At 44.5% G+C, this 12,280-nt stretch overlaps 1 protein-coding gene across 2 annotated transcripts in view; it reads left to right on the top strand.

The window, feature by feature from the left end:
• The window catches only part of sap30bp (SAP30 binding protein), a 36,922-nt gene extending 27,252 nt beyond the window's left edge, over positions 1–9,670 (top strand). Inside the window, exons 6-11 of one of the 2 annotated variants that reach the window (XM_076266979.1) lie at positions 4,137–4,228; positions 4,792–4,852; positions 5,029–5,080; positions 5,731–5,789; positions 6,158–6,242; positions 8,508–9,670. In XM_076266979.1, the coding sequence (XP_076123094.1) occupies positions 4,137–4,228; positions 4,792–4,852; positions 5,029–5,080; positions 5,731–5,789; positions 6,158–6,242; positions 8,508–8,686 (528 nt within the window). In that variant the 3' untranslated portion in view covers positions 8,687–9,670. Of the gene's footprint in view, positions 1–4,136; positions 4,229–4,791; positions 4,853–5,028; positions 5,081–5,730; positions 5,790–6,157; positions 6,243–8,504 lie in introns of both variants that reach the window. The other variant, XM_076266978.1, reaches the window with a different exon arrangement.
• The last annotated feature ends 2,610 nt before the right edge of the window (positions 9,671–12,280 follow it).

Below are 12,280 nucleotides of genomic sequence, written 5' to 3'. Positions count from 1 at the left end.
TGTTCCAGTCAGCTACAGGTGTGTTCTATCTCCCTCACACACACACACACACTGTTCCAGTCAGCTACAGGTGTGTTCTATCTCCCTCACACACACACACACACACACACACACACACACACACACACACACACACACACACACACACACACGCTGTTCCAGTCAGCTACAGGTGTGTTCTATCTCCCTCACACACACACACACACACACACACACACACACACACACACACGCTGTTCCAGTCAGCTACAGGTGTGTTATATCTCCCTCACACACACACACACACACACACACACACACACACACACACACTGTTTTAGGTAGCTACAGGTGTGTTATATCTCCCTCACACACACACACACACACACACACACACACACACACACACACACTGTTCCAGTCAGCTACAGGTGTGTTCTATCTCCCTCACACACACACACACACACACGCTGTTCCAGTCAGCTACAGGTGTGTTATATCTCCCTCACACACACACACACTGTTCCAGTCAGCTACAGGTGTGTTATATCTCCCTCACACACACACACACACACACACACACACACACACACTGTTCCAGTCAGCTACAGGTGTGTTATATCTCCCTCACACACACACACACACACACTGTTCCAGTCAGCTACAGGTGTGTTATATCTCCCTCACACACACACACACACACACACACACACACACACACACACACACACACACCTCCACATCCATCTCCTCCATCATGATCTCTGTCTCGCCCTTGTTGTTTGTGTGAACCAGTGTTAGAGTTCATTCACTGTGTGTGTGTGTGTGTGTGTGTGTGTGTGTGTGTGTGTGTGTGTCTAAAGAGATGGTCTGGTGTGAGTGCAAAAGGGAAATAAACTTGTGTGTGTGTGTATGTGTGTGTGGAGATCCAGAAGTAGCAGCAAGCAGTGAATCAGTGTGTGTAACCGTGAGTGTGTAGTGGGTATGAGTGTGTGAATGTGTGTTTGTTTGTGTGTGAGTGTGTAGTGGATATGAGTCAGTGGGTATGACTGAGTGTGTAGTGGGTATGAGTGTGTTTGTGTTTGTGTGTGAGAGTGTGTGAATGTGAGGGTGTGTGGTCTCTTAAACCAAGCACTGCAGTTGTGAGTGTTATTTTTTAATGAGTTGGTTGGTTAGCATTGAGGCATGTGTTTAGGATGGGCTGTGTGTATAGGGATGGGATGGTGTCTCTGTGAGTGTGTGTCTGTGTGTGTGTGTGTGTGTGTCTGTGGCTAGGTGATTGTGTGTGCATGTGTGTGTGTGTTTTCAGGGCCGTATGGCAGTGATTAGCAGCAGAAGCAGCAGTAGTGAATCAATCATCCCTAACTGGTCTTACATGTGTGTATCTGCGGTTAGGGGAGTGTGTGTGTGTGTGTGTGTGTGTGTGTGTGGCAGTGAGCGTCCCGGCCATTGCAGCGCTCTCCCCTGGGCCCAGTGCTGCTGGTGTTCCGTGTGTGTCTGTGGTTAGGGGATAGTGTGTGTGTGTGTGTGTGTGTGTGTGTGTGTGTGTGTGTGTCCCGTGTGGCACGTCTCCCTAAAGTCGTCTGATGAGAAGTGGTCTCGTACAAATCAATGAGCCCCCAGTTCACTGCGAGTTCTAACGACTTGAAAGTTGCGTCATTTCAAAAGTTACGAGTTGACACAAGCAGTCACCACGTACAAATAGAACGCACACATAAGCTTGTTGTTTTGGAGCTGTTTTTGCCGTTTAAAGCTGTGATTGATAGAAGGAGTGGTTTCATCCTTGTCTGCTCACGGTGCATCGCTATGGAAACTGCTTTTGGCAGGGGAATGTTGGAGCGGGGACAAAAGGGCGTCGGCCAAACACCTCAGCCGCCTCCCCCACCCCCCCAGGGCTCGTGCATCAGCCGTCGTCACCGTAACGAATATCCTGCCCCTGGAGCGATGCAAACAGCCCCGTGTGCAGAGAGAGAACCACAGTCTAGTTATTACGCGCAACACCTGGACCAGGGCAGTGATTTGTGTGTTTGTCATTCTTTATTCATTAGAATGACTCGATGGTTACCATGGTAGCTAACTTTTTTTTGTATTCATCAGTTACACATATATATTTTTAATTATTATTATTTAAGTTGAAATATTAATTTGTAAAGTTAGTTGTAAATAATGCTGATGCTGTTGTGGAGCCCCACCACGCCCATGCGGCCCTCTTGTTTTCGCCGATATCTCCCTTTCCTGCTCCTCAGAGTGGGGTTGAGCTTGTGCTCATACACACACTGGTCACCATGGCCACGGGCCAGCAGGGCCCCCCCTCTCTTCTCGAGCCTAGTCGTCAGATTTGACCCTGTGGTATCAGAACCACACTCACACAAGAGGCCCATTCACAGTGCCATACAGAGAGGCCAGCTCATCACTCACTCATACTCATGACCAATGGCCAGACTGGCAGCCTGAGACGGATGCTGAGAGCAGACTTTTAAACGGCCAGCTGAGCAAGCGCTGCATATAAATGAAATTGGGGACATATCGTTGGGTAGAAATTAAAATGTATGACTTCTTAATTAAATTGGGGACATATCGTTGGGTAGAAATTAAAATGTATGACTTCTTAATTAAATTGGGGACATATCGTTGGGTAGAAATTAAAATGTATGACTTCTTAATTAAATTGGGGACATATCGTTGGGTAGAAATGAAAATGTATGACTTCTTAATTAAATTGGGGACATATCGTTGGGTAGAAATGAAAATGTATGACTTCTTAATTAAATTGGGGACATATCGTTGGGTAGAAATGAAAATGTATGACTTCTTAATTAAATTGGGGACATATCGTTGGGTAGAAATGAAAATGTATGACTTCTTAATTAAATTGGGGACATATCGTTGGGTAGAAATGAAAATGTATGACTTCTTAATTAAATTGGGGACATATCGTTGGGTAGAAATGAAAATGTATGACTTCTTAATTAAATTGGGGACATATCGTTGGGTAGAAATGAAAATGTATGACTTCTTAATTAAATTGGGGACATATCGTTGGGTAGAAATGAAAATGTATGACTTCTTAATTAAATTGGGGACATATCGTTGGGTATGACTTCTTAATTAAATTGGGGACATATCGTTGGGTATGACTTCTTAATTAAATTGGGGACATATCGTTGGGTATGACTTCTTAATTAAATTGGGGACATATCGTTGGGTATGACTTCTTAATTAAATTGGGGACATATCGTTGGGTATGACTTCTTAATTAAATTGGGGACATATCGTTGGGTAGAAATGAAAATGTATGACGTCTGCCTTTCTTCTCCCCTTTCATGCTTTATCTTGTTTTTGTTGTTCCACAAAAGTTGAAATATCAATCACATGAGATGATAATCTTCGGCCATCTCATATCTGCTGTGTATGGGTGTGTTTAACAATGTGTTTAATATAGGGCTGTCAATCGATTAAAAAATTGAATCGAATTAATTACATACTCTGTGATTAATTAATCTAAATTGATCGCATATATCATTTTTGCTGTAAAAGTATTTTAAATATTTAAATTCAAATGAATCATTGAATAATCAGCATTAGTGACATTAAAGTTCAAAAACTCTTATTATTACAGTATTTTCACTGTTCAAATAAAGGCCATAATAATCTATGATATGACCTAATATGCTGAGGAAATAAGTTCAAAAGTGCTTCGGGAAGTTTTTTTTCACATACAAGGCATTTCAGGCCACAGATATAACCTAGGGGACACAATGAAAATAAATTAACACTCCCCTCATATCAACACTATTTCTGCAGAGGACTATTTTAATCAACACTTTATTTTTATCAACACCATTAGGCCGTTTTTTAAAAGTAAATGTTCCGATCAATGATCTAGGCAGCACATTTTCTTCTCTCCTTCAATTTACAGTCTAATGGTTACTGACTAGAACGGCTCGGGGTCAATGGTCATACGGAATCGATTAATCTGCGTTATGTTTTTTAATCAGTTATTTTTTCTCAAATGAATCATCGATTTTGACAGCCCCAGTTTAATAGTGTGTTTTATAGCGTTAATAATTATGTAATATGTGTGTTACGTAGAGGAATGTATGTCTTGACTGTGTAGGATGATTATAATTTGCCCATTGGTCTGTCCCCTTCATCAGGAGAAGATCCTGAAGTTGTACGAGCGCAAACAGCACGGGGCCTTTGACACCAACAGCCACATCCAGAAGAAGAAAGAGTTCCGGAACCCAAGGTAGTCTTCTGAATGAAAGCCTAACCGCCTGGCTAAACCCGGCATGCAACTGAAGCGTTCAGTTCACATCACAGTGCGTATGCTGCAGTTAGCCACAATCAATGGAACTGGCTACGCCAGAAGTGATAGCGGCCCGTACATTCTAAAAAAATAAACAATTCTTCTAAAACTATTTTACTTATATTTATACCCTGAATAGAACACTTCAGTTGTGAGGCCGGTGTAAATAAATATAAATATGTAAGTTTGAAATGGTAACTATCCGTCCATATTATTATTTTCGTATTGTCTTAGAAGTGTTTAAGTTCCAGACACCATCATAAACAAACTTGTGTTAGTGTCATGGCAACTGCACATCATCATACTACCTGCACACACTGCAACACAAACCCAGAGTGTTCGAATTTCTGTACCTCAGAGATTGTTTTGGAAAAGTATCATTTTTTAGTGTTGCAATACACTGTTTTAATGTGGATAGAAGGGCGAAGGAGAAATTGTTATTTAGATTTACCAGACATATTTAGATTTACTATTTAGTAACAGCTGTGTTGCTTTATTTACAGTATTTATGAGAAGCTTATCCAGTTCTGCGGCATCGATGAACTTGGAACGAACTATCCAAAGGTAAAATGCTGACTGCACCATGACCTTGCTCCAGGCCCGTTTGTATTCAGTGCTTGAAAAGCGTTCTGTGAATAATCATTAGGAAGTGACCTGACACAGATGTGACATTTCTCATGTTATTACAAAAGTTGCAAATGACATTGTGTCATTTTGTCTGTGGTGATTCTGTGTTTCAGGACATGTTTGATCCCCATGGCTGGTCTGAGGACTCTTATTATGAAGCACTAGGTAAGCTCACTGCGTATGTTTAGACCAGGTCTGAACTCCCAAGCTATAGTGCTACTCTAGTTCTGCACCGCATCAAGTGCCATAAGGGAACTCATTACTAGTTCCAGTTCCGAGGAAACCAGTACAATGTGTATTTCAAAGCAAACAAATGAAGAGACGCACACAGCTGCACTCCCATCACACAGCTGCACTCCCATCACACAGCTGCACTCAGTCACACAGCTGCACTCAGTCACACAGCTGCACTCAGTCACACAGCTGCACTCCGTCACACAGCTGCACTCAGTCACACAGCTGCACTCAGTCACACAGCTGCACTCAGTCACACAGCTGCACTCAGTCACACAGCTGCACTCCCATCACACAGCTGCACTCCCATCACACAGCTGCACTCCCATCACACAGCTGCACTCAGTCACACAGCTGCACTCCCATCACACAGCTGCACACAGCTGCACTCAGTCACACAGCTGCACTCAGTCACACAGCACAGCTGCACTCAGTCACACAGCTGCACTCAGTCACACCAAAAACTGAATGGGTTCTGGATGCAGAGTGAGTGTTTTTGTTCGCTGTGGCTTACAAGTCCAGTCGTGTTGCCTAGTCGAGTTAAGTCCCTGAAGTGAAGTGAGTGTGTTTTTCTTGTCCAGCCAAAGCTCAGAAGATTGAGATGGACAAACTGGAGAAGGCCAAAAAGGAGCGGACCAAGGTTAAAACCCCTGCCTGACTCAACACTCATGCTGGGTTAAAACCCCTGCCTGACTCAATACTCATGCTGGATTAAAACGCATCTGCCATACACCCTGGGGCCTTACTTTAAATGCTAGGCAAAGTGCAAAGTGTAATCTAACTAAAGCCTGCCTAATAACTATGGAATATCTATTTGCTAATTTAATACCTCGAGAAAGATCCTAAGCACTAACAGCGGCCGGCCAGCTAAAAGCTGACTCATGATGTCGTTAGTTTGTGCACGAGAACTTTGCTCACAGCGTGACTCTGCACTTTGCCCAGCATATGAGTTAGGGCCCCTGGAGTCCAAAGCTGTCTGTTGCAGCTCTCTGTGTGCTCTGCCTCCAGATCGAGTTTGTGACCGGCACCAAGAAAGGCACCGCCACCAACGCTGCGTCCTCCGCAAGCAGCGCGGCCACGGCAACAGCAACAGGTATCGCATCGTACAAACAAACGACACACACACACGTGCAGGAACACTCACTCGCATCGTACAAACAAACGACACACACACACGCAGGAACACTCACTCACTCACTCGCATCTTACAAACAAACGACACACACACACACGTGCAGGAACACTCACTCACTCACTCTTACACACCAAACCAACTGATGACTGTCAGAGGTGTACACACCCTTACGCACGCTATATTATGGCAGCCACAGCCTTTCCCTCCAGTGGAAGCTATGTATAGGGCGCTCATACACACAGCCTTTCCCTCCAGTGGAAGCTATGTATAGGGCGCTCATACACACAGCCTTTCCCTCCAGTGGAAGCTATGTATAGGGCGCTCATACACACAGTCGGGCTACACAGGGCGTGCAACTGAGGCATTCTGGGTACAGAGCTGCTGTGCACTTTTGAAAAAAAATGAGCGCAGTCCTTGCAAACCTTTTTCCCACTCTGCCAACGGAACGTTTCAGTGCTGCGCCGGGTGTAGCCGGACTCACACACCAAACCAACTGCTGGTAGCCAGCCGTAAATCCAGCCTCACCGCCACAGTCTCCTTCCACTGGGAACCACGTACAGGACACACACACGCACATACACACGCACGCGCGCACACACACACACACACAGTGTTGCTGTATAAGTGTTGCTGTGCGTGCTGAGTTATCATGCTCTTGGGTTTGTAGCTACTTGTTTGTTCCAGTCTGAATGAGTCACAGGCTTCTGGTTGCTCACTCTCTCTAAACGCCATTCCTCCCTTTTTTCCCCTTTCTCTCCTTTCGCTCCCTTCATCTCATTCTTTCTCTCCCTTCATCTCATTCTTTCTCTCCCTTCATCTCATTCTTTCTCTCCCTTCATCTCATTCTTTCTCTCCCTTCATCTCCATGTCCACTCTTTCGCTCCCTTCATCTCATTCTTTCTCTCCCTTCATCTCATTCTTTCTCTCCCTTCATCTCATTCTTTCTCTCCCTTCATCTCCATGTCCACTCTTTCTCTCCCTTCATCTCCATGTCCACTCTTTCTCTCCCTTCATCTCCATGTCCACTCTTCTGTTACTCCTGACTTCTTGCAAACGTTCTCCCCTCTACTCTCATACACCCGCTCTTATATTTAACACTTTCCTTCTCTCTTTCTCTTTCTTTCTCTCTCTTACTCTCTCTTTCCCTCTACCTCACTCTCTGCTTACATGCCTATATCTCCCTCACTCACTCACATTATCATGCCCTCTCTCTCTCTCTTTCTCTCTATCTTTCTATCTCTCTCTCTTTCTCTCTTTCTCTTTTAAATCAATTCAAATATGCTTTCTTGGCACAACTAATCATATGCTGCATTGCCTAAGCACTCTCAGGAGTAAAAGAAAATGCACACAAAAACATATAGAAACATACATTGTTACACTTCATCAATGCACTGTAAATTATGTAAGTATATATGCATAGCCATATGTGTGTGCGTGTGTGTGTGTGTGTGCGTGTGCACTTCTGAGTGGGAATGTGGGTTATTGCAGTATGTGGAGTTTATAGGCGCGTCGCTCAGTGGTCAGTTGTATATGTAGTGTAGCTAGTATTGCACAATCGTCCTGCTCTCCTAATAAGTATCTGGGTTTTTTGTGGTCTTCGATCGAATTTTGGATATTTCGCTTGTGATTTCTGAATAGAAGTTGGAGAGAATCTCTGTGTAGTTTGGGCAGCTAGTGAGGAAGTGTAGCTCTGATTCCATTTCAGTAGATGCACAGCCTGTTCCCTTTAGCCATCCTGGTCTGCCTGCCTCTGCCTACTGTGATTGCCGAGACCACCTGGTCATGGTTTTTCTTAACTGAGGCTCTCTCTCTCTCTCTCTCTCTATCTATCTATCTATCTATCTATCTATCTCTCTATCTATCTCTATCTCTTTCTTTCCCTTCCTCTCTCCCCCCCCCTCTCTCTCTCTCTCTCTCTATCTATCTATCTATCTCTCTATCTATCTCTCTATCTATCTCTTTCTCTCCCTTCCTCTCTCCCTCCCCCTCTCTCTCTCTCTCTCCCCCCTCTCCCTCCCTCTCCCCCCCTCTCTCTCTCCCCCCCCCCCCTCTCTCTCTCCCCCCCCCCCTCTCTCTCTCTCTCTCCCCCTATCTCTCTCCCTCTCTCTCTCTCTCTCCCTCTCTCTCTCCCTCTCTCTCCCCCCCGCCTCTCTCTCTCCCCCTATCTCTCTCTCTCTCCCCCTATCTCTCTCTCTCCCTCTCTCTCCATCCCTGCTCCAGCAGAAGCCCAGAAGAGGAAGAGTAAGTGGGACTCTGCGGTGCCCGTCACGTTGGCTCAGCCTGCCCTCCTCACCACCACAGCCACGCTGCCCGGCGTCGTCTCGGTAACCACCACCGCCAGCGGCACCAAGACCACGGTCATCTCCGCCGTTGGCACCATCCTCAAGAAGTCCAAGCAGTGATCGCCATGCCAACAAAGCAGCCAATGAAAATGAGGGCGGGAGTGCGTGCGTGCGTGCGTGCGTGCGTGCGTGCGCGTGCGTGCGTGCGTGCATGTGTGCGTGCGTGTGTTTGTGCATGTGTGTGTGTGTGTGTGCGTGCATTGGTCGAGGTCTTGGATGTTCTGTAGCTGTGATCATGTCACAGACCCTGCCTGACCTGAAGATGACTCTGAATCCAACCCAAGAAGACCACCGGCCTTTTTGTCTTTAATTTTGTCCACCTATATATGTGTAGGGTTATGTGTAAAGGTGACCTATATATGTGTAGGGTTATGTGTAAAGGTGACCTATATATGTGTAGGGTTATGTGTAAAGGTGACTGGCAGTCACTCTCTCTCTGTGTCTGTTTAAAGTGATATCGTTTCCCTCTATCCTGTGATGGACTTGACAGACCACTGGCTAACGCCGTTAGCGTCATTAGCATAGCTGGCCACAGCTCAATGTCCCGAGAGAACTGACCAGCCCACTGTGAACAAGAGGGACTCTTGCTTCTTTTACATGTCTGTGTTGTGGGATGGGGGGACGCAGAAAATGTACACATAAAACTGCGTCTGTCATTTGCTTTTCTTTGGGGTTTTTTTGTCACATCTTTTCATTTCACCTGTTAGACTTTAGCCTTTGCCCAAGAAGCTTTGTCTGCCTGCGCATTTAAAGTAGTTTGTTTTCTGTGAAAAAGGAGACTGGGGGAGTTTGCGGTAGACTTCCTCTGTGTGGAGCGCTGGCTCATCAGCCTTCAACCTCAATTATGGAAACCAGCTCTGCCTGTGTCTGAGGAATTTAGCAGCCTGAATGACAAACTTTCTGTCTCTTCTTTTCTGCCGGATCTCGTCAATTTTAATGGTCTACTCACAAAAGGGTTGTACAAATATTTTTTTTACAAATGTACAGAGCAATCTGCAGATGCCAGCAATGAAAATTAAACGTTCATGGTTTCTTTATACCCAACTGTGTCTGAGATTGATTCTGTTTCATATTCTGTTTTTTTCTTTATTACCGTACTACAACTACAGATATAACTACTACTACTATAACTACTACTACTACCCTACAACTAGCGACAGGAGAACCCATCTTCATCATTACGGATGTTTGTGTTGCTATTCACTAATGTAACTTAATGTCCGCGTCCAAATCCCAACTCCCAGCCCAGTGGGAACGTGGTTGGTGTCTTGACTGTTATCTAGAACAGACTCGTGCTGCTTCAGGGCCGAACCTCCCTATGAGCCGACTGCAGTCTTGGGTCTGGACAGGCCTCTGTGATCCTTGTTGGGGGCTCTTAAGTGTGTGCAGGCGTGTTCTTAAGATGGCACGGAATAGTTTTATATAGTTCAACTGCCAGCAGAACTTGGTATGAACAAGCTGTGAGGAATTCTCTTCCCTATCCAGGGGTTTGTGTTTGAGTGCGGGTGTGTTTGTGTGTGTGTGTGTTCTGATTTATTCCAGACATGAACCTGTTATCTCCACATCTGCCTTGCGTTGGGCTGAAATGCTAGGCTTCTGTGTCTGGTCCAAATGGTTGTGGAGCCTCTCACACAGGAATGCAGATGGGTAGCTTCGCTCAGATGAGCAGAGCTGGCCTGGGATTACTGGGAGGATAGGAGTTCATAGAGATTATTTTAGCCTTCTACCTTTTGTTGGATTAAGATTAAATAGAATGTTCTGAGGATGTTCACAAACACTATAGGCTTTTGTTTGAACATAATGTGTAGTTTATTTTTGTTGTTTATTTGCTTTTTAGCATGGCAGGGTTGCAAGAAGGATTAAAAGCACTGTAAATCTGAGTGAACTGGGCGTGTAGGCTAGACATCCAGAAGCTGTCAATCATTATAAGCACTCGTGGAATATATTTTGCCAGGTATGCGGTCTAGATGCAACCACTTGGGAACATGACAAGTCAGTTGAACAAATGCAATAGTTTTGTTTTCTTTTATAAATAAATTGAAATGGGTATAGGAGATGCACACAATTTCAAGGTCTAACCTTTTTGAAATCTAAAACATTTAATCATGCATGTATAACATATCAGGTTAAATTCAGATACATATTAAGACCATATGTTGACCAAAAAAGGCATACAACTTTAAAGATAAGAAGGCCTAGTAAGGACATTATGGCTGTCATGGGGATGTTTGGCTTGATTTTGACACATGGCACTAGAGTAATGTCATGTAAACAGGCTGTTGCAATCTAGCCTGACGAGCCAGATGCGTCTAGATTTCTAGGCTAGTGGCAATCCATCTCAGGAAAAAAGTTAACCATAGCCGGCGGCCAGTGTTCTGTGCTGTTATTGGCAAGGCCTGGCACGATCAAGAACACTTCTCCAACCGTTCATCTAACGTGTTTTGCACAGGTGAGTCACCGGACACGCCCAGTGTTCCAAGGCAGGCCTCAACGACGTTGCGCCATACCCGATCTGCAATTGGCCAAACTTCAGTTGCCTTTGTTAAAAGTTTTATCATCTTTTGACAGCTTGAAACTGGAGTCATATTTTAGTAACACCCATCCTGTTATTTATTTTATCAAAAAGCACAAAATAATTATTGTGCTGCTGAACTTTATTGCATTGTAAACATACGGTTTGTCATCGGTTCATTTGCTGCAGTCTGTTCACAGGACCCTGAAATAAACTGAATAAAAAACAATTCAGAAAGTCAAACTATTGTCATGTAAATTCAGAAGCTAGTGCGAGAAGAGTGCTTGTCACTTGCTGTTCCCACCACTCCTTTCTGTGATTGGAACGTGAGTCTCCGCTTTCAACTGTTTTCTTCTCACATTTTCTTAAAAAGTCGTTTCGTAGAAGTGATCTGTCATCGACAAAGTAAGGTGTTTTTAATGCTGTTGTGATAGTATTTAGTATTAAGATGCTCAGATAGTATTAATATTTTACTAAATATAGGCTACTTATACTGCTATAACCAGCAGTAGGCTACTATCTGAGCGGACGGTTGCACGTGCCTATGTCTGCCTGACGGAAAGCTCAAATACATTGTTTATATAACAACACTGACGCTTGCTGTTTCCATCGTTTTACTTGTCAGTTGGCTAGGTGTTACATTTTTCATTTGGTGGGAATATTATGATGCAGGACATGGCTCTGGCAAACACCTGCTTATGACACAAAAGCTTGACAATTGTGTGAGACACCCAGAACATAGTTCTTTTGGCACCTCCCAAGTTCCAATGCCCCCCTGAAACGAATGTAGCCTACTTGCAATAACTCTGTAAGTGTGTGTGTGTGTGTGTGCGCGGTTGTGGTCCACAATTTCCTGGTGTTCCTTATAGTTTAGGTCTACCTCTTTTACAGGTCCCATGAGAAAGAGTTCAATTTTGGCTTGGATGAAAAAAAAGAAAACGTTTAAGTTTTATGAGTCATTTTGTCAGCCTGGCGGTGGCATTGTGGAGGGAAGTAGTCTGCGGTGCTCTGACTCACTGTGCCTACCCATTGTGTACCAGGCATTCCGTTGGGCAGCATGGTTGTCAATGCCGTTGCCAGGGGCTGTGTTGCTAAGGGATTCATCTTCTGAGTGTGAACTCACTGGAACTGTACACACCACA

The sequence above is a fragment of the Alosa pseudoharengus genome, unplaced genomic scaffold (assembly GCF_046254945.1).
Source record: "Alosa pseudoharengus isolate Yale_2024_CS ecotype anadromous, Long Island Sound unplaced genomic scaffold, YU_APseudo_1.1 YU_APseudo_1.1_scf_4, whole genome shotgun sequence".
NCBI classification, from domain to species: domain Eukaryota; kingdom Metazoa; phylum Chordata; class Actinopteri; order Clupeiformes; family Clupeidae; genus Alosa; species Alosa pseudoharengus.
The sequence above is the reverse complement of the archived record's forward strand: the minus strand, read 5'-3'. Positions and strand labels throughout refer to the sequence as shown.